We start from the raw sequence: 23,057 nt of genomic DNA on the forward strand, positions 1-23,057 counted from the left end.
CTTTAATCTTTTGGGAAAATCATATGTCACCTTAGGGTCACAAATGTATATTGCAATTTTTCAGTGAGAAAAATGGAACATTCTACAAGTATTTTTCAGTATATTTTTCTGTTACATATAATAATTCAGTTTTCAAAGAATAAATTCAAAGGCCATTTTACTTTTGAGGGGGCAAATATCTGAATAGTGTCTTTGTTACACTTATATGCTATCTTTCTCAGTTGAAACATAGTTGCCTAAAAATTGCCCTTCTATTTTCAGAGAGTATGTAGGACAGGGCTGACCGACAATCAGGAGGGTGTGGGCCTATGGTGGCACCATGATGGCCTCACCCTACTCTTTCAGCTGAGGAAATGGATTTAGGAATATTCATCCACAGAAGTATAGGGTGAGCTTATGAAACTTGAAGTGGTGGAGGCAGATTTGGAATTCCGGCGGGAGCAGCCGTTGAAGCTTGGGTCTCTTGGAGGCACTCTCTTCTTCCGACTGGATTTGGTCTTATCCACATCATTGGGGTCAAACACCACTGTCATGGACTCCATCCTGGTAACAGTGTACAGGCTGCTTTGCCGAGTCGGGTGAAACCTGGTGGTCTTGAGCTCCAGCTCATCATAGCTAGAAACTTTGATGAAAGGACACCAGCGGAATGCTCTCTTGAAGCCAGCTCGAAATCTGAGGAGAAGCAGGCCATGGGAAGAAAAAGTCATGTTTTCAAGTGGAAATTTCCTTCAACTGGTTCAGAAAGCCCTACTTAATGCAGTTAAGCCAACTCAGTTTTTAAATTTAATTTTTTAGTCAAACTCTTAGAATTTATGCCACAGTATTGGTACTAGTCTTCTACGTTCTTCTTGTTTGAATTGAATCTTAATTTTCCACCAATGAGAAGCAAGTCATCATATAGTAAAAGCACAGTATCACTAATCGATATGCCAAAGAAAGAGTGTGTGTTTCTTCAATAATTTTATACATTTACATAAGTGAATTAAGTTTGCTGGGTAAGGCACTTAAAAATGACATATTTCAAAATAGCTCCTTACAGAAATAATTACACATTTATAAAGTCTCATTTAATATTAAAATTAATTGCTTATCTGGATGGTTTTTATCTAATCATATATGAAAGTGCAAAATCCTTGGCTTTGTAAACCATTACATGAAGTTGATTAAAAACAGATGTACTGCTTATGGGGAGGTTTGAATTGATATATGGCTTATGCACTTACTGAAAAAAAGTAAGAATTTAGTAGTTTTTAAGAAACTTGAGGAACGGTGTGGTAGAGGTCCAACTGGAAAGCGAGCTTAGGATTTAGGTCATGTAGTTACTTCCATGAAATTCAGTTTCTGCTTGTGCTAAACCATATAGGTTTATTAAGGAAATTATTGACCCTATGAAACTTAACCCTTCTCCTCCATGTGCTGACCTTACAACTAAGGTGTTTTTTATCTGGAAACCACAGTTTACCTTTTTTTTTCCCAGTCTTAAATTGAACTGTGAATATTTCTACTTTTCTTTCCAACTTCACTTTAAAAAATAGCGCCCCCTCCACCAGAGGCTGCACCCTGTCTAACTCGCTGACCTCATTATGCTGGAAGGAGGATTGTCATTCTTTTCCTTAGTGTTGCTTCTGTTGCTCTCACAACACCTTCTATTTTGAAGTCTATTTACAAGACATCCTTTTTAATAGAGTCCACTCACATATGCCATCATCTCTCCGTCTGTGCATTTCTACGATGTGCCTTCATTTCTTCGGGGACTTGAGCCCATTTTCAACTCTCCTCCTTTAATTAATAACAGGGCATTTCTTTTTCTTTGGCAAGTATAATTCTAAAGGGTTTGGAGAGAGAATTTGGCCTATATAAAACCCACCCAGTTAGAATCCCTAAAAGCATTGTTTTGAGGAGGTAATTGTTAAGGTGAGCTATTTCATTAAATAGGGAGGAATCTAGAAAAATATCTAGCTCTGTGCTCCTCTCAGTGAATTTTTCAATTTTCCCTTCCTTTTGAATTTTAAATGTGCATCAGGGAGCTGGAACAGCATTATATGCTTTCACTGAAGTCAGAAGTGAAAAGGAGCTTGCATTTGGTAATCTTGTGTTTACCTCTTATTCAGACAGCAGTAGATGATGGGGTTGTACATGGTTGAGCTCATTGCCAGCCAAAAGCTAGCCAGGTAGACCTGCTGAATATATTTCCACCTATTTAGTTGTTGATAGATTGCAGTGAGGATGAAGTAAATATGATAGGGCAGCCAGCAGATGGCAAATGTCACCACGACAATAATCATCATTTTTACAACCTGGGAAGACAGAAAGAGGTCATTTTTGGCAAATATAAAAGTCATTGTATTTATTAGTTCTAATAGCCTACTGCAAATCATATTTTTCTGCCAATACAGTTAAATACATAGCATGCCTAAGAAATAGTCAATATATTAAAAAATGGCAAGATAATATAAGGATAGTTACCTAAGGTGAGTTTCAAGAAAGCGTGCTTGTGTCACCTAGTGAATGGGTGGCAATCACTCAAACAGAACCAAATATATTTTAATTGGCTTGAAGAAAATACGTGTTTATAAAACATCAAAAAGCCTGGGGGAGAAAGAAGCAAGAGCTAGGATTTGGCTGTGCTAGCCTGAGCTGTAAAATAGTGAAGACATTATATCTAGAGAACTGACTGTTGAGTCACAGTGAGGGTACATCAGGCTGTAGTGGCTGAGTGCGTTCTTCAGTGTTTATTATAGCCTGAGTATAGGTTATGACTATTTAGATTTCTTTACTCTAATACCATTCTCACTGGGAAACCGTCTGAATGTTACCTTGGTTTCTTTTCTAATCTGATATTGGTAAAGGTTTCTCTGGATAGTGAAAAAGGATATTCACATTAGTTTGAGAAAATATCACTACTTTTAAATTTGTAAGTAGGCAATTGACTTATACAACTGGTTTGTATACCAATTTCTTTGAGTTTGGTAAGCATGGGTCATTTCCTCTGTTCTAACTTTTGAACCACAATATGCTGGAAAGCTCTAGTCAAAGTAGAATGTCAATCTCTATTTCTCCTCCACTAGTCTTTACATTCCTAAAAGACATAGAGAATGTCTTAATTATATTAACGTCCCCAGCATCTAGCACAGTCTCTAGTGTATTGCTGGAGATAGATAATTAGATATAAAATGAATGAATAATGAACGACAATGTACAATTCGTAACAGGAAGTTGAATGGGAGGATGTTTTGTGTGTCTGTAAATAAGATAAAATCTGTTCCATTGTGTCTGTAAGAAAGGTAGACTGAAAGTTATTGAACACCGTGAGTAGCTTCGCTTTCTATGTGAAAGGAAATAATAATAACAATATCCTCGGATAACCTCATTTAATATTTCCATTACCAATCTGTCGAGTAAATTTGTTCATACTTCTTTTGGGAATTTGTAAAAAGTTTAGAATAATAAATAAAATAATTTTGAGGCTTAGCCACAGTCGCAGAACACCAATCAGAGAAAGTCCTGATGTAAACAGCCTATGTAACATCTTGAAACTATGAAAGTACATTATTTAAGTACTGGACTCATTATGTGATTGCAAGCTGGGATTAAGATGAAAGTTGACAAGATTAAAAATCATGAGAGACATGATTCTAGAAATAGACAAGGCATGAAATGGATCAGTGTGGAAGGCAAAGCTTTCCCAAGGGCCTAATCGCGGTTAGCATACAGGTATTTAGTATTAGCTGATGGTAATTGGCCATCAGAGCTGAAAATCCAGGTCAGTAGCTCACAGAATGTCATCACTGGCCCCACCATGCAGTGTTTTGATTTTCTCAATGTTCTGTCAATTGCATTTTTTTCTGAATAACTGTGTTCAGAATTCTGCGTTTTATCTCTCCTATTTTTTATTCATATATTTGTAGAATACAAGTAAGGAGTCTCTTTGATTATAATTTTACATTTATACAATGTTTCACACATCTAACAACTTATTAATTGGTTTTCAATTGCACTTTAGGAAGCTGAGGCAAAGACCAAAAGATTTGATGACTGTGATTCATGGAATCTAAGTTAAAATTTTTAAAACTCAGCCGCTTAAGTCTGTTTTTTCTGCTTACAATTATTAAGATTTATTGAATGTCTATTGGGTCTAAAAAACATAATAGAGAAAAATAATGAGTAGAGAACCAATTCCTTATCCTGAAGAAGATTATAATATAATGAAAAATGCAAAAATGTAAATTAAAACTGCATAAGAATGGGGATGCAAACGTGTAAATAAATTGAAAATATTTATGAGAACTTACTAGTTTATTATAAGCAGGAATGAAACTTACTAGTTTATTATAAGCAGGAATGACTCAATGCATGTTACCTGTAGACTCAGGGAAGTTTAGACTGAATGACATGGATTTGGTTGATTTTTTTTCATTCTTCAATATGTGAACATCCTATTGTTCCTTGAACATCGTACACAAGCTCCTGTCCAAGATTATTCTCCCTGGCTTCTCCCTCTCCTTCTTCCCCCAGTTATTCTCACTGGCTAGCAACCTCATCTCCTTCAAACCTTTGCACAGTTGTCACTTTTTCTGTGAATCATTTTCTGACCAGCCTATTTAAAATCGCAATCTGTCTTTCCAGCACCCCAAACCCCTTAGCTTGCTCTTTACTTTCAGTTGGTTGTGTTTATTCTTTACTTTGTGTCTCCTTATGCTAGAACACAAGAAAAGCAAGAATGTTCTGCTTGTTTTCTTTACTTATGTATTTCAGGCATGTAGACTGGATTTCACACATAATTGGTGTTCAGAGTTTTGAAAAATAAGTAAATGAAACTGAATACAAAAGCTAAAAGACTTTTAGTTGGCTAAGTGATGTTCACAGTTTTACTGTGTCATGAATCACTGGTATCATTTGTCCTCCCATTTTAAAATGAACATGTGTATATAAAGCTATTTCCCTTTTCTAGGCAAACAAATTCAGGTAAAGCATATTAGTGCACAAACAGTATTACCGATATATTATTTTGAATGCATGAAAGCATTGCATTTCGTTCTGAATAAATGTTAAGGGTAAGAAAAATATTTATGACAATGTGAACATGGTACAAGCTACTGTGTTAAATACAGAATCAGCAAATGTACATAAAAGCTTATTTAATTGCTTTTATACAGACTAACCAGTTTCCCTTTGCATGAAACTGTTTTTCAACAATAGCTGAAGAGCTGCAAAGGCTATCAGAGTCTTGTAATGTGACTTCCTACCATCAATGTGGAAGAAGTCTGGAATATGGGAAAATTAAAGTGCATGTGTAGAAACAGAGTATCAGATAACTTATAATTCACATATATATGGCCTTAAGGACCCTGTTGCAAAACATTTAGAAACCTATTTGAAGATTTTTAGGAAAAATCTAAAAGAACCTAAAAGAAAGGATCTTTTATCGTGAAACAACAGCTATATTTTATTGATTTATTGCTCTCAAATACATTTTAACCATTACCTTGGGTCTCTGCTCATAAAATCTTCTGGAATGATTTCATATATCAAACTTTTAGGCCCCCAGGTTTGATGTAAATGCAAAAGTAGGCTCCTGGGTGGACAAAATTGCCTTGCTTTGTGAAATGCTGAAATCAAGAAATTGTAATCATCTTCCTCATAAAAAGGCAAGGGAAAGAGCACTTTGAAGCACAAACCTTGAGCAATGATAGATGTGCAACTGCTCAGTTCCCCTGTGTCTCATGGCTGGACAATGGTACTAGCTCAGACAGGCTACATATGCTAAGCAGGAAAGTTGGTGGACTTTCTGAAACTCCTGATATGTTTTAGGCAAGATAAGAGACTGGAATAGAGATGACTCAAATCTTTCATCATGGCTTAACAAATTTTATTGTAACTTGATACAAAGATTGATCGATGTTGGGTATTTCTTGAAGCTGAAAGACATATCCAGCTTCTGAGGCGATTGGATTTACTCTCCATGGCAACATGGATAGCTGTGGCCATCCATTGTCCTTGGCACAGGGACTTACCAGTTGAGAAAGAAGGGAGGTGGGACAAGGGAGGTAGCTCTTATAGCAACATTGCCTCTTCTTAATAGTTTAGAATCCACTTTACTCATACATAGGCAGGATGGAAATGCACGTCATAAGTTAGTGAGAATAAGCTTTGGGCACCTTTTCTTCAGGTATCAGGGAAAAAAAATCTTTGACTTTCTATCCTGTACAGGTTAGACTGGAATACCTGCAGCTGTTCTTATCTATCATATTAAATTAATGCAGGATGGATGATTTTGAGGTTTTAAGTTGTAAGAGAAAAAAGAATCAGTCTAGGAAATTAATTTGCCAGTCTAGGAAATATTGCCAACCTTAAAAATATCTAGGAATTATATTCTTCAAGGGGGAAGTTATTCTTTTTAAATGTCTGAATTGGAAATGGTCAACTGTATGTGAGAAGGAACTTCTTGTTTTGATTAAAACCTCAGAGCATGTTTTGAAGAACCATCCCATGGACTATATACCCTACCACTTCTCTGTACCTTTTATCTGCACAGATGTTCTTAAATAACGATTATATCTCCTTAGGTCAAAATTACAGGCCTGCTTATTCTAACTTCATACTAGCAAATTAAAATAATATCCTCAAGAGTAAGATATGGAAAAAAATTAATGACAAGCATCAAAATCTAAAGTACTACTTCTTGGACTATTTAGGTTGGGCTTTTGCTGCTTCAGTTTAAAAGAACATGCTTAAAAATTTCAGTCCCAAGGGAGAAAAAGAGAACTAAGTAGTAACACTTGTGAAAAAAGTTCAGGATAGTCCAGAAGACGAGTTGAATTTTGCCAGTAATTTCAGAATTAGATGTGATTATAGGTGTATTTTGTTAGTGTCATCCAAGAAATTTGATACTGTTGCCAACTCCAACTAGCATGACTATTCAATTAACATTAGCTTAGAGCAATGCCTGTAAGGAATTATGTCAAGGTGAAACAAATGAGAAAACCCTATGTGTATATACATGGAATGTGGAAAATATTTCTGTGTGAGTGTGTGTGTGTGTGCGTGTGCAGTATTGTGTTTGGATTCTACTTCTTTACGCTTCATTGGTCATGTTTCATTTTTAATGTAATTTCACTTTTCCGCTGGAAACTTAGAATTTTAAAGTATTGTAAGATTTCAGGTTTATGATGATCTGAAGACATAAAAAGGAATGCAGCCAGCAGCCACAAAAAGGAAGATGGGAGGACATTAGAATAAGAAGTCCATTAAGGCAAGAGGAAATAAAGTTTGATGTTATGGGATCATGGTTAAAGATAAAAACTTATGGAGGCTTGTTATGGACTCAATTATGTCCTCACCACTACATTCTTTAAAGTTTACATGCCTTTTTATTTATTAGAAGTTTTTTCTAGATTTATTGAGATATAATTGGCATGTAACATTGTGCAAGTTTAAAGTGTACAAAATAATGATTTGATACATGTATCTATTGTGAGATGATTATCCCAGGTGGGTTAGTTAACACCTTCATTACATCACATAATTACCCTTTGTGCGTGTGTGTGTTGAGAACATTTAAGATCTACTCTCTTAACATCTGTGAGGCATCCCCAGTGGCTTGTGAGCTGGCTTCCTGATGGAGTCCATGATGGGTTAGTAGGATCCAAGTCCCTTTGATACGCTCAGTTTGGAGCCCTGCCTGCCGTTCTCCCAGCTGCTCTCTGTCCCCTAGTTGTGCAGATCTCCACAGTCCTCTGGATGGAGGGAGACAGAGATGGGTATCTTTGGCAGGGCCGCACACATCCGAGGAAGCCTGGCACTCCGCCGTCACATGCTCTTATTGCCCCCCCAGGGAGAAATCACAGCTGAGAAGGCCCTCTTGGCACTGAGCTGTGTCACCTTGGGGAAGAGGTGATGTGTGTAAAGTCAGTTTGTTCCTCTTACTCTTTCCACTGCATCCAATCTCAGACTTTTTTGTGCTGGAACTTCTCTGCTGGACTCCTGGACTTCCACAAAGGCTCTCTGATCCGTGGGTGACTGTCTAAATCACTTTTTTCAAGGGACTCCTGGTTCACAACTAAGCAGGGGCAGAGCTGGTTCATGGGCCACTCAGGGGTTCACAGCCAAACAGAGGTCTGTACGTCTATTATCTGTCTTCCTGTGGGCAAAACTCTCCCAGCTATGGTGCTGGTGACGGAACCAAAGCCAGACGGGGCTGTAGCCAAGTCCTCAGAGGTATGAAGCTGTTTCTGGATCTGTAGCTGAGACCGTGGTAGGTGAGTCAGCCGCCAGGGTGCAGGCCATTCTTCAAAGTGACTCTCCTCATTCTTGGACTGCACTGCAGTTTCACAGTCTCCTACCTGGATCTCCCAGTTTCTACAAAGGCACTCTTGCCCGTGGATAGATGCCAAATTGTTGTTGTTGAGTGGGGCTATGATGAAGGACATCTTATTTGGCCATCTTGCTGATGTCACTCCCCCAGATTAATAGATTGAAGTTCTAACCCTCAGTACCTCAGCACCTCAGCATGTGACTGTATGTGGAGACAGGGTCTTTAAAGAAGTAATTAAGTTAAAATAAGGTCATTAGTGTGGGACCTAAACCAATATGACTGGTGTTCTTAAAAGAAGAGGTGGGGCTTCCCTGGTGGCGCAGTGGTTGAGAGTCCACCTGCCGATGCAGGGGACACGGGTTCGTGCCCCGGTCTGGGAAGATCCCACATGCCATGGAGCGGCTAGGCCCGTGAGCCATGGCCATTGAGCCTGCGCGTCCAGAGCCTGTGCTCCGCAACGGGAGAGGCCACAACAGTGAGAGGCCCACATACCGCAAAAAAAAAAAAAAAAGAGGTGATTAGAATACAGATACACAGAAGGAAGACCATGTGAAGATAGAGGGTTACAGCCATCTGCAACATAGCAGAGTGATCTTAGAAGAACCCAACACTTGATGACACCTTGAACTCAGACTTCTATCTTCCAGAATTGTGAGAAAATATTTCTGTTGTTTACAAGTCTATGGTATTTTGTTATGCAGCCTGAATAGATTAATACAGCGTTTGAAATGCTAAGGAGAGTATATTACATATGGCTTAATTCCAGCAAAGTAGGAGGCAAAATACTATACAAGTTCCCAGTGAAAATGGAGACTTCCAGAGAGGTTTTGATTGCCTGGAAATTGCTTTCGGGGAAGTAAAGGATAGACCAGGATCTCTATTTCCATCACTTGAGCCTCTCTTAGGTTATATATGGCCTTCCTCACAAGCACTGTTTTCCTTGATAATTCCTTTGTAACAGAAATGACAAGCACAGAGAAAGCTTACTTGCTGGGCAAGGTGATAGATTCTTTGTGGTTGTAATACAAGTCAAAAATCCAATTGAATTTGTCACTTGAGCTTACACTGAAGAGTGGTTCCTTTGATTAAGGCAAAAGGCTTCTTTGTTATCAAACTTAGGTATTCACTTCTGAAGGAGCAGATCTGGCTTGTTAGTATTTAGAGGAAGATAGTTAAAATAGAAAATAGCCAGAAAAAATTTCTATGGTTTATAAAACAATAGAAGCAAATTTATCTACCAGTATTTCAGCTATTCAAATAAATAAGACCAACTTCAACAAGAATCAACAAAAAACAAATTGTCACACATTATGAATATTGGGGCCAAGTCATGTTTTTGAGGCTTCTTTTATAGTAGAATAGGGAAGAATGTCAAAATATGGTTTAAAAATGTGGTTTACTTTAAAGGTATACATCTAGCTAATAACACAAAAATGTAATAAAATTATAATACGCAGAACATATGGACAAAATATATAAATGTATCATTCATAATGAACTACAAGGTGATAGTTTGGTAATGGGACTGGAATTTGAAATTGTTTGATCAATATCTTCTGATCTTACTTATTGAGATGGCCTGGGTTGTTACACTGTAACTGGACAACAATAGAGAGCCCACTCCTGACTTTACATTTCAAATTTCTCTCTCTTAAATTCTGGAAGGTATAGCAGTGTTTTACAATTTCTCATTCTGTGCTCTACTTAAGGACTTTCTTATCTTGTCCTTCAAAACTTCTATTTCCTTATCTTTCCCTTTACTACCTTTCTGAGCTAGTTTGTGATGACACAGTTTCTGTGCTACAGAAACAATGCTCAGCTTGCTGGAGTGACGCACTCAGCCAGGTAGTTCTAACAGTCATTTTGAGAATCACGAAAGGAAAGTCAAGCTGATAGTTACATTGTCGTTTGAGAGACGTATGGCCAGTGGATACATTTGAGGGCAGAAGTGGTGTATGAGTCAGTGGAGTTGTGTCCCTCTTTGATTTTAGTAAAAGCCTTAGTGCTTTTTATATTCATTTTAAAACTTTCAAATATATGAATTTATTTAAACTCCATGAAAAACCTTTGACCATATAGTTTCTCCATTTTATGGATGAGGGATTTAAAACCAAGGAGGGAGATGATTTCTTAAGATCCCAAAGGCAAGTTCAGAGCTAGGATTACTGGGCCTCTTCCTTCTTCATTAGCTAGGGATCATTTTGTATACATTCTGCTTCTCAAGACCCTGAAAAATAGCCTTTGCTTCTTTCCTCACGTAGCATTCTCAGGGGATGCTTAAGTGAAGGGTAGTCAAAGAATCTTATTCCACTAAGGGACAGCTCAAATGAGATTTATGTGATATGAGATATTTTTCTAAATCTGGAAGGGAAAAGAGTGAGAAAATAAGTTGGAATGGTGGAGTGGGCCCGAGAATTTGAGGTTGGAACCTGGCTGATCTAACACTACATGAATAAGGACAGATTTATCTGTACTAAAACTATGAAATAGGGACTCAATACTTCAAATATTTTATGTGCTCATATGGTACCACTTACTTCCACGTTATTTATTTATGTCAAACACAGTTAAAGACAAATGGAAAAAAAGCATAAATCTTTGACAATATCATATATTCATTATACCTGGAAACCATAAAGCAAGTCTGCTGAAAGGACTGTTTTAGTCTCAAATAAATAGGTACTGTTAGGGTTTAGGATCTTTTGACAGACAGAAGTGGGGGAGAGAGTCAAGAAGATTTCTGTCTCAGTTACCCTTCTGGGGAAGAGGGTGTAAAAGAGGAAAGAGCTGCAATCAACTGCCAGGTCATCTCATCCTTCTCTGTTCTAGAAGTTGCAAGGAGGGATCTGGTATCTTGAGAATGCGCCTGGCCAGGTGAAGGGCTAGGCTGACATCATTTGCCAGAACAGCAGATTTTATGCCTTGATATGTGTTTATATATCTTGTCCTTTTAGAAACACAGTGTTGTTAATAAATTGTGGTCTGAAAGGTTGAGCCAGCCAGTGTCTTTTGCAATTGGCTTTTATCTTAAAGGTGTGCATACTTTAATTGTTTTTTGAAACAGCATAAATCTAGAATATTTAAGATTACTCTTTTCTATATTTCTATAGAAAATAAGATCAGTCACTGAAAATTAATTTTTTTCTCTATAGTATATGACAAACTAAGAAAACATGGTTTATAAATAAATGTTGTCCTTATTTGTAGTTACCTTGAAATAAATCTACATGATTTGCACAGGTTTACCACTGGAATGCCCTAATCCAATTTCTTTCCCTGTAAAGTTTTCTCTCCATTCTTTGGGAGAGTACCTCAAGTTCACCTCTTGGAGTAGCTTCCCTCATTTCTTCATGCAGGTAGGGTTAAATACTTCCTAATTAGACTTAGCATACTATACTTATAACACAGATACATATTACAGTCGAGCACGTTTCTGTTTTCTTCTGTCTGGATATGGGGACATGCATTATTCATCTTTGTGTCTCCAAAACTTAGCATAGTTCTTGACAGTCAATAAATACCTATTGACTGAGGATATTTTAATTTTACCAACCATTTTATGAACACTTTAATTGCAAAAAATATCATTTATCTTTGTCTTACCAGTTTTTTGCCCTATCATGCACATAATAGGATTTCAAAAATATTATTTCAGTGAATAAAACAAAAACACCTTTATATATTTCAAACCAAAATTAAAATCATTATTATTGCCCTTGGCTTTTGTATTTAGCAGGATATTTGGAAAGAATAGCTATATGAACCATGTGAAGGTACAGCTTTAAGAAAGAAGTTCAATTATGTTTGCTTACTTGATCTATTATATCCTTAAATTACAATTGTTCTACAATAATGCCACTTTTCTAAAGAAACCAAGGCCCTAGGCTCTCAAGATACAGTGCTAAATTAAAAAAGAAAAAAAAAGTTGTCTATTTTCACAGAATTTACATCCTATTAAAGATGTAGTCATTATATAATAAATACACAAATACATATGAAATTACAAATTATGATGAATTCTATGGAGAAAAAGAATTATATCTAGGTTTATGGAATGCAATGGAAGTTATATTTGAGGAAGTAATATTTAAGCTGGAACCTAGAGGATGTACAGAGAGAAGAATGAAGGGCACATCATTCTATGTCCTGATAATAGTGTGAGTGAAGACTGAGAATTGGGAGAAACTTTGATGTGCTAGAGCAGCTGAGAGCAAGTGTCACTGGAACATAGTAAATGAAGAGTGAAGTTTCATAGAATTAGATTGGCAGAGTAAGTGGTAGCAAGATTCTGCAGGATCTCATAGGTTATTTGGGGGGTTTGCAATTGCTTTGATCTATTTTCTTAACTATATCAGGGAACCACTGAAAAACTAGGCAGATTGCATGAGTTGATTTAGAATTTAAAAACATCATCTTGTACAGCATGGTGATTATTGTTAATAATACTGTGTACTGTATATTTAAAAGTTGCTAGGAGAGTAGATCTTAAAAGTCCCATAATAAGAAAAAATTATAACTATGTGTGCTGATGGATGTTAACCAGACTTACTGTGATGATCATATAGCAATATATACAAATATTAAATCATTATGTTGTATACCTAAAACTAATATAATGTTATATTTAAAATTATATCTCAATAAAAAATCTTGGATGCTGAATGGAGAATAAAGTTGAAGAGAACAAGTGTAGATCTGGGGAAATGAGTTGGAGAGGTGGTGGTAGTGGACCTAATGACTGTTGTAATGATAGTATCTTGGAGAATTATTTCAATGGAAGTGGAGAGAAGTACAGAAATGGGAGATATTTTTCGGGAGGGACTCATTAGGATTTAGTGATGAATTAGATGATAGTGAGAGGGAAAGGGAAGTTTAAAAATGACTCTTTTCAGAATTTAATATCTGGGTGAATGGAAGTGCCAACTACTAATATTTGGATGACTGTAGAAGAGTCTGCTTTTATGACAGACATGGAGACTTAAAGATCAGTTTTGTATATTATAATCTAAAAATACCTCAGAAATAGCCAAAACAAGGACATCAAGTATGCAGCTGATTATTGCATAAACTTAGAGCTCATAGAGGAAGTATTGTTTTGGAATATATATTTCAGAGTCAGAGATCTATAGATGATATTTAATGTCATGGAAATGAATGAATATAAAAATGAATATAGAAAGATAGGAATGAATATATTCTGTACTATTGGTTCTGTTTCACTGAAGAACCCTGACTAATACTGCTATGATATCAATTATACTGCACAGCTCCCTATTGCATACTCCATATTTTTGGCCTTCCTAGAAGTAGTCCAATTTCTGAGCACATTCATTTTTATATAAAAATATATTTGCTCTAGGGGAGAATACATTTTTTCCTGATCATCTAATCTATTCCTCATCAGTTTAGCTAATGGCATTATGGCATTGCTTCATACATTGTTAATTCATTGATTCTGCAAATATTTATTGAGCGTTTTGTATATATATGCATATATATGGTACTGGCTCAAACAATTATCGAGGCCAAGAACTTCCACAATTTGCCATCTGCAAGATGGAGACCCAGGAAGGCTGGTGGAGAAAATTTATGTCACAACTTAAGCAGTCAGGCAGAGAGCAAATTCAACCTTCTGCTTTTTTTGTTGTATTTAGGCTCTGAACAGATGTGATGACATCCACCTACATTGGGGAGGACCATCTGCTTTACTTATTCCACCAATTCAAATGCTAATCTCTTCTGGAAATATCCTCACAGACACGCCCAGACATAATATTTAACCAGCTATCTGGGTATCTGATGGCCCAGTCAAGTTGACACATAAAATTAATCATTACAATAGCATAGGCTTCATTATGCCATTGAATTGAATTTTAATATGTTACTAATAGAGAAAGATAGATACATGTCTGGATTGTTCATTGCATATTCATTGCATTCTATTTCAATGGTGGCTAAAGAAACTACTTTCATATACAAACTTATTTTTATGATGTGTGATATTATGTCAGTGTAGATTTATTTATACCCTAAGGTAAATATAAGTCAAAACACATATTCTAGAAGCTTGTGCTTTCTCCCCTTAATTTCAGTAATGGTAAAAAGAAAGAATTTGCTTTTTATTGAAAGGAATAACTCAGAAAAGATAACAATATGTAGGTACATTTAGTTTTATAAGACTGTTTAAGAAAGAGGATAATAAATAGATAGATAAGTAAGTTAATAAATAATAAATAAAATCTCAAAGAGTAAAAGTAAGGGACAAACAGTTGCCTCCTAAGACAGAAGGGAAACTAAAATTTGTTGAGGCCCTGTTATGTGCAAGGTACTGTGCTTGCATTGTATGCATTATATGCTCATTTTAATTAATGCTATTGGTATGTATTGGAGGTGCCCAGCTAACTGTGTTTTAATTAAAGTGAAAGGTCTAGTAGGTAAGAATTTATTTTCTAACAGGAAGTGTTGTCAAGAAGTAGAAGAGGCTGATTCTGGACGTAAAGGTAAATAGAATATCTCTCTGTACATTAAATTCTATTCAAGTGAATGACTCCATATTGCTAAGCTAGACCTCTTCTCTAACCTTCTGTTATTTTTTTCCCTTGTGATCCTTAGGTGTTTTGCATATCTGTTTGTGTTTTGATATATTTCTTCACTTTTCAATGGTGACATCTTCTTTTTCAACAATTGGAGTTTTAAATTTAAAAACGATACATTTAGTCTCATGATTTTCATGCCATAATTAAGAGATCTTACCTTTTGTGTTTTAGTCCATGAAGTACAGATTATTCTAAGTGCTCTGCTTCTCTGTCTTGTTTCTAGCAGCTGGGTTCCCTAAGGTTTGTTCTTACTTCCTTTTGCCAAGTCTAGGCCCTGTCTGTCTTTGCCTGTAAAGATAAACTGAGTATTCTTTTCAGGACTGCAATCTGACATGACAGAGAGAGCACAGTCTTCTCTCCTATTAGTCAGCTGTGTCCTTGGAAGATGGAGAAAGACAGTCTAGTCTGCCCCGTGTGGCCGTAGTGGGCGTATTAGCACTTTCACAGTCTCCGGAATAATGAGGTTGATGCATAAAACCCTGTGCTTTTCTCTCCTTGATTGTACCACCTTCTGGCTTCACACACCCTGCTGAGCTCTGCCTGCTTTCCTATCACAGTTACTGCTTCTCTCAGAAGACTTAGCATGTGGCAGATGAGAAGGTAGAACTCAGGCCACCATCTTCCCCAGATAGGTAACCTGTCTGAATATCTCAAAGACATCTCAAAATTTATGTATTAAAAAATTTCCCTCCATTCTCCACTCCCCCTCTCCACCCCCCCTTCCAAGGCTGTTCTTTCTGTGAACTTCCCTATCTCTGTAAGTGGCACCACCACCCATCTAGACATTTAGAAGTCATGCTTATTTCTTTGCATCCCCTCATTTTCACTGCCCCGTTCAATACCTAGGCAAATCCTGTTGGCCAAGTCACCAAAATATGTCTAAATCTTTTTGTATTGTCATCTCTATTACTATAATCTCTGAGAAAGCATCATTATCTTTCTCCTGGACTAATGCAATAACCACCTAATTGGACTTTGCTATCAAAGCTATTGTTATATTTTACTAGCTAATAATAAAATAATAATTGTCTTAATTAGCTCAGGCTGCTATAACAAAATGCCATCGACTGAGTGGCTTCAATAACACACATGCATTTTCTCACAGTTCTGGAGACTGGAAGTTTGAGTTCAGGGTACTGGCATGATTGATTTCTGGTGAAGTTCTGCTTCCTGGTGTGTAGGTGGCCACCATATGTATTTAAGGAGAGAGGGAGAGTGAGTGACCTCTCTGGTGTGTCCTCTTACAAGAACACTAATCCTATTGGATCAGGGCCCCATCCTGATGACCACATTTAACTGTAATTATCACTGTATAGACCCTATCTTCAAATACAGTCATATTAGAGGTTAGAGCTTCAACATATGAATTTAGCAGAGACACAATTCAGTCTTTAGTAATACTAAATGTAAGACATTATAATATCAAGTTCTTATTTGTCAATGTGTTTAGGTCTATTATTTTCTAGAGTTTCCCTTTGAGTTGGTAATTACCTATTGATATTTTCTAGAAAGTAACATTTTTCTTTTGATATTAGTTTTAATATTTCTATTAATATACCATAATTCATTGTTTGGCCTGGGAAGAGTAATTCCCAAATTGGAAGAGGCACACAACTTATTTACGGAGTTGTTGAGAGAAATTCTTTCTCTGATATTTTAAAGTATAAGTTTTAAACTTGTTTCTATTTAGTATTGAGGCAAAGAATTTAAATGGCTTATCAAGTAGCTGATCAGTGGTGTACATTTAAGCACATAACTTTATGGAATAGTTAGAAGCGAACTTTGAAGTTCATTACACAGTAGTGTACAGCAGTGTCAAGAGCACTGGACTCAAAGACTTTGATTTAAATCTAGGCCCTGACTGTAAATAGCTATGTAACATGGGGTAAATTAAATCTTTCTGAACATCAGTAGCCTTATTAGTAGAGATAAGAACACTCATCATACAAGGGATTGTGAGGATTAAATGGAAATGAGAATGCCAGGCTCATAAAATACTTAGGGCACACTGAGATATTCATTTTTACTTCATTCCCAAGATTTGACTAACTTATAAGCATATTTTAAATTATTGGTACTGAGGCCTAAGTTGGTTATGAATGTGCTTTTATAAAGGCAATGGAGGGCTCCGGTGGTGGGCTTGGGGACAGTGGGTAAAATGAAAATTGGGTACTGGAGAGCCAAGGTGTTCTATCAAATTTTGTGGGAGAAGGTATGCAAACAATAGGAGTTTTAAAAACAACTTTTTTAAAATCATAATTCCTGCTAATCTGAGTTTGTGTGTTTATGTGATTGTGAACAGAAATAGAGATAAAGATAGAGAGATATGGCATCACTCCATGTTTTCCATTACAGCTTAAAACATAACAAGCCCAATCATTTTATAGTCACAATGGCTTTGTCACGTCTTCAACACAGCATATTTCTATAAGATAACAACATAACAGATGTTGCTTGAAAATCTTTCCTATAGGAAAAAATGAATAAGATCATTACCAGAGGAAGAAAAAGAATAAATGTTTTGTTCTTAATTTATATTTTAGTTTTATAACTGGAGAATTAAGAACTTGAAATGTATATAATAAAATATTAATTGAACAATAAAAAGACCATAAATATTTTTACAAAGTTAAAAACTACCTAGACTCTAATGCCCATTTAACTGTTAACTATAATATTTAGAGCATAAAATTAATCCAAGGCATATAATCTCAGTATCTTTTTTTATTGGTATTTAAGATCTCAATTTGTTTGCAAAGTTCATCTGAGAAAAATAAAAATAACCTGTCTATATATTTACTCCTTTAGATGCATGAATAATTTCTGGGAAAGAGAAATATCCTTTACTCTAACAATTCCAGAAATATATTTTAAAACATCAAATTTAAGTCCTCCTCATGATATGTCAGGAAAATTGGTGGTGTTCCAGAAAATTAAGTTTTATGGGTTCAGTTAGACCAGTAATGTCAGAAATTAGTGACTTGTGCTAGAGGAAACTCCTAGAGAGGTTATTGGGAGACTACTGAATTTTAAGTGAAACGTTAGTATAAATTTGTGGGTCACTACAACACATGAAAGACACAACCAAAGAAAAAGTACAGGATATATTATAAAGATCTTTGTAATATCAGAAACATCAACATATTGTATAGTTTGTATATACTGTATAGAGTATATAGAGTGTATATTGTTTATAATATATACAGAGTAACTTGAGTGTGTATATGTATATCTATATCTATCTATCTATCTATCTATCTATCTATCTATCTATCTATCTATCTATCTGTCTGTCTTTTTCCCTAAGAACAACTATAAGCTCTGGAAAAAGTATAAATTACAATAACAACTACAAAACTGTTTTATGGCACTGGAGAGTGGTCAAAATTATGCTGAAACTGGATACTACATAACCTGGGTGAGATTCATACATATATAAACTTCTCTGAATTCCATGACTTCCCCTGCAATGCACAAGACAAGGCTACTAGCATCTTAGGAGGTGAAAAACAGCTGAAAGGCTGTAAGAGGGGAGAGATTTTAGCAGCTACTCCTCATATAAGAGAGACAGAGTTTAAAGTTTGAGTCTCTTCAAACTAGAGTCTCAGTAGACAACTTGGGTTTTCCCACAAGGTCTAGGCCTTAAGATTAAATACTATGCCTAGGATTAAGAAATTAACCTTAAAACCAAGGGCAAAACTAAAATAGATTCATCCTAACGAAGTACCAAACCTCTGCAAATTTGAATGATCTACCAGCAACTTAACTGCCTGCTCAGAGAAAGCACAGCATTTTTCAGATGAATGGCACCCTGAGTCTTAACATCATATCTCACAGTACCCAGTATACAACTCCAAATTGTCGTACATGCAAAGAAATACAAAAATGTGACCCATAATCAAGAAAAAATGAGTCAGTAGGTTTTGCAATTAATAGGTAAGGTTTTTATATAACTATGAAAAATATGTTAAAGTATTTACAGAAACACATGGCTTAAAAGATGGAGAATTTCAGGAGGTATATGAAAATTGTAAAACTGTAAAATATTCAGATGGAAATCTTAGAACAATATCTGAAGTAATTTAATAAAGTATTAGATGTTTCATTTCAATTCTGACTATGTAAATATTTGATAAGTACTTGATAATGCTTGATTCATTTTGTCAGTATCTCATCACTTTCCAAGATTATACTCCTAGAATAAGACATTTCTTTTGTTTCTATTACTACTAGAAGAGAAAAATACTTTTTTAGGACCATTAAACTAGCAAAATCATTGAAGTGCTGAGTTCACATTAATTGCTTCTGTTTCTGGCTAGAGTCTATTTTTGCTAGCAACTCACAAGACATGAGAATTGATGTACAATGCCTTATCAAAAATGAAAACCAGATTTGGAGAGCCAAAATGAGTCATGATCTTTTAATATTAATATTTTATTTGAGTCATAAATATTAGAAGACTGTGAGTCATTTGAGTCATGGTTTAAGACAAATAAGCAAACAAAGAAATAGAAAACTTTCATTCATTTTGAAATATTCTGCCTTTCATAATAAGTATAAGCTTTCATGTGTAATAATAATTATTTTTAAAGTAATGATTCACTTGAGCCCTTCAGCTTTGCAAAGTTTGTTGGAAGAGATAGTTAAGCAAATGGATGTTTCTTATGTAAAGTTGTAAGTTGCATGCTAGAGTTTGCTGTGTGATGTAATGGGAGCACATGGACAAACACTGAATGCAGATTGGGGGTGGAAGTTTCAAAGAGGCTTTCTAGAGGAAGAAGTGCCTGTGATACAGCTTTGAAGACAAATAGGAAATATCCAGGTGAGAGGAGCAGAAAAGGAGTGGGAGAGTTGGGGGAAGAGTGTCCTAGTCACATAAATAAAATATGCAAAGCTCATACCTCACTCTAGTACTACAAATAGTTTAACTGACTGGGGATGTAGTGCATAATATAAGATATGCTGATGAAGAAAGTAAGAGAGATGGATTGAAGTGAGATTAGGGAGGGCCAGAGAAACCATTAAAGGATTTTAAGGAGAGTATTAATAAATTTAGATTTTAGAGAGATTACTTTGAAAGCAGTGTAGAATCGATTTTACTTGAATTAGATTTAATGGAGGCAGGAGGATCATTAGTTGATGAGTATATTAATCTAGGTAAGAAATTATGTAGTCTAAACAAAAGTAGAGCAGGAGCTTAGGAAAGAAAAATATATATTTATATTTGAGTGCTTTTAGAGTTAATTTGAAGGACTTTCTCATTGAGTTTCAGTTGAGGAAAGAGAGATGTTACAGATTATTTCCAGTTTCTTTTGTCTGGTCACTCTGTGGATATTAGTAATATTCTATGAAATGGAAAGAAGACTTTCAAAGTCTCGACAAAGACCGTTATTTCATTTTGACATGCTTATTTTGAACTGTCTGTTATACATAGGGTTGGGACGAGAGATGGTTAATAGAATTTTAATCTGGAGCTCAGAGCCTGAACCTCAGAAGAGGAGTCTAGATATGGGCATAATGTTAATGTCGATTTGGGAGTAATTTTCAAAGATGTTGATGTCGTGGGAGTGGATGAAATTATCCAAATAAGACTGTATATGAAAGCTATAAAGATATGAAGAATGGGCCTGCAGGGTAAAGAGTAGCATTGAAGTGGTATAGGAAGAAAAGCCAGAAAAGGATACTAAAGAGGAATATCCTGCAGAGAGAAAGGAGGCAAATTCCATGGAAGGAGAGGCTTCTCAAGTGGTGAGTGATGAAAAGGTATCTACTGTGTCAGTCTGATCAAGGACTGAATATATCCAATGAATTTACAACAAAGAAGGCACAGGTATCTTTGTCAAGGGTAGTTTCAGCAGAATGGTACGTTGGAAGTCACAAAGCATTAACAAGAGGAGCAAAAGATTGGTAAACAAGAGGAGAAAGCAAATGTAAACAACACAAGATGGAAGAGATGTGAATGTGCTTATATTTTGGAAGAGAATTATAGTGAAGTGAAAGAGGTCATGGTTCAGAAGAAAGATGGTTTAATTGAGGGATGACTACTTTTGAGAAGGAGGTGCCCAGGATCTAGAACACAGGTAATGTATTGATGAAAAACATAAGACAGTGATCAGAGGAACATAGCAGTAGCTGGATGAGGTGTGCAGACAGTGAGCCTAGTCAGCAGTCTGTGGCCACTTGAACCCCCATCCCCGCATTGAAGTGAATCCAAATATAATACTGCAGAAGAGCTGTGTTGTTGTGAAAACGTGGAGCTCAGTTGTAAGGAACAATCAGACCTGGAAGAGACCAGTATCAACGTGACTGGGGAAGGATATTCATCAGCTTTAGGGAATCACACTTACAAAAATAAAATGAAGTGCATACTAAAGTTTTAATCAAAATGAATCGTAGGGAAAAATGATCGTTGGGAATGTTGTGAGGTCATTTGCTAGATCTACCTGCTCTCAAATTGGAATATACCTACAATTTTCTTGGATAAAGGATTCAAAATGAATAGATTAATTCTCTCTCCTACTACTTAAAGTTAATATAAATAAAGCTATAAGCGTTTTCCCGCTCAACTAATATAATTTGGTACTTTAGTTGTATGAAAAAACGGATCCATTTCAGAGAAATGAGAATCTGATCTGTACTGTTAAATCACCCAAAGACAGAGATTCTGTGACTTTCCTCTAAAATTTTAAAATACCATTAATAAATTCATGTCTGGAAAATAGTCCCTTTTGCTTATAACAAAATTTTTTGGTTTGTTATCACAGAATATAACAGAGTAGCCATTGATATGCCTTATATACATTAAGAAATTAGATCATTACAGCAAAATGTCCCTCAACTATGCCTCCCATCTCAGGCTATGAGACTTGAAGAAGGTATGGGTATACACCTTTACCTTTGAATCATGTGCTCAAAGCTGCCTAAATTCTCAGATATCTTATAGGAAAGAGATAAGAGAGCAATAGAAATGGAATTGTAAGGCCTAGGATCTCCCATTCATTGTATTACAGATGATCCTTAAGTAAATGTAAGCTGATTTATTTATTGCCTCAAAACACTAGAGTTCGTGCTCACTGTACTGAATACTTCCTAGTGAAAATATGTGGTCTGATAATGAAATGTTCCAGGAGATGCCTCATGAAATCTTATGTCTAGAAGTTAGATTGTAATGTTCCAGGTATTGTAATGATGGAGACCTGGCTTGTATTCTCAGTCAAGTGAAAGAAAAAGTGTCTTCTAGTTCTCCATGAAGACTTGTCTAAAATTGAACACTCTCTCTTGTTCAAACTGGATTAAATGTGGCATACAAACTTATTGTCACCAGTCATTAGTTTTCAATTTCCTTGAGGCACTGTGTATGAAGGGAACTATTATCTAATACTTGATCTTCTGCTTTTTAATCAGCATGGGTAGCATTTGAAGGACCTGTTGTTTATTCTATTTATTACTGGAATTCCTATTCCCTTGGTTTTGCAACTACTATTCTGTCCATTGTTTTCAGTTCTTTTAGGATGCTTTTTTCCTTTACAGATTTAATATGTGAGGCATGTATGTGTTCCTTTAAGGTGTCAGTGAAAATCATTCTTTTCATCTGGGCTTAGGTGGCCGTGGAAAAAGGCTTTAGGAATTTCTATTTCAGAGACTTTTTATAATTTTCATTTCAGATCATGTTGGAGAATGATGAAATTATAAGGCAGAAATAATCTGATGCTAATATCTGAGAGTCCAAAGGTAAGAACTATTTACAGTATATTATTTCACTGATCTAAATATTTCCAAATAAAAACAGGTTAAAAACAGATTTGGGAGAAATACAAATAATTTTAAAAATCCATAAGTTTGGAAATACACTGCGTGAAGCACATAGAAGTACAGAGAATCATAGTCCTTTGGGGAATCTACTACTTAAGCAAAGTAGTAGAGGTGAAAGTCTCTCTGAAATCTTTTCAGAAGTGAAATAAAAATGAAAACAGTAGCAGAAAGACATCTGAAAAGACTTGGAGCAAGTAATTAGAATCACATGCATAAAGGGTTCATGTGCAACCTGGTGTGACAGAAACAACAATAACAACAACAACAACATTAGTTTTCTATTTATAATCCTCTCCTGACTTGAAGGAGAGTGAAATTGGGTCTATGGAGAATAT

At 35.8% G+C, this 23,057-nt stretch overlaps 1 protein-coding gene across 1 annotated transcript in view; it reads right to left on the reverse strand.

The window, feature by feature from the left end:
• Positions 1-359: 359 nt before the first annotated feature.
• Positions 360-23,057, reverse strand: part of TACR3 (tachykinin receptor 3) — a gene marked incomplete at both ends in the record, with an annotated part of 60,909 nt that continues 38,211 nt past the window's right edge. The window contains 2 exons of the mRNA XM_082653141.1: positions 360-672; positions 2,101-2,297. Of these exons, the coding sequence (XP_082509267.1) occupies positions 360-672; positions 2,101-2,297 (510 nt within the window). The remainder of the gene's footprint in view (positions 673-2,100; positions 2,298-23,057) is intronic.

The sequence above is a fragment of the Grampus griseus genome (genome assembly GCF_964374135.1).
Source record: "Grampus griseus genome assembly, chromosome: 4".
Lineage (NCBI taxonomy): Eukaryota > Metazoa > Chordata > Mammalia > Artiodactyla > Delphinidae > Grampus > Grampus griseus.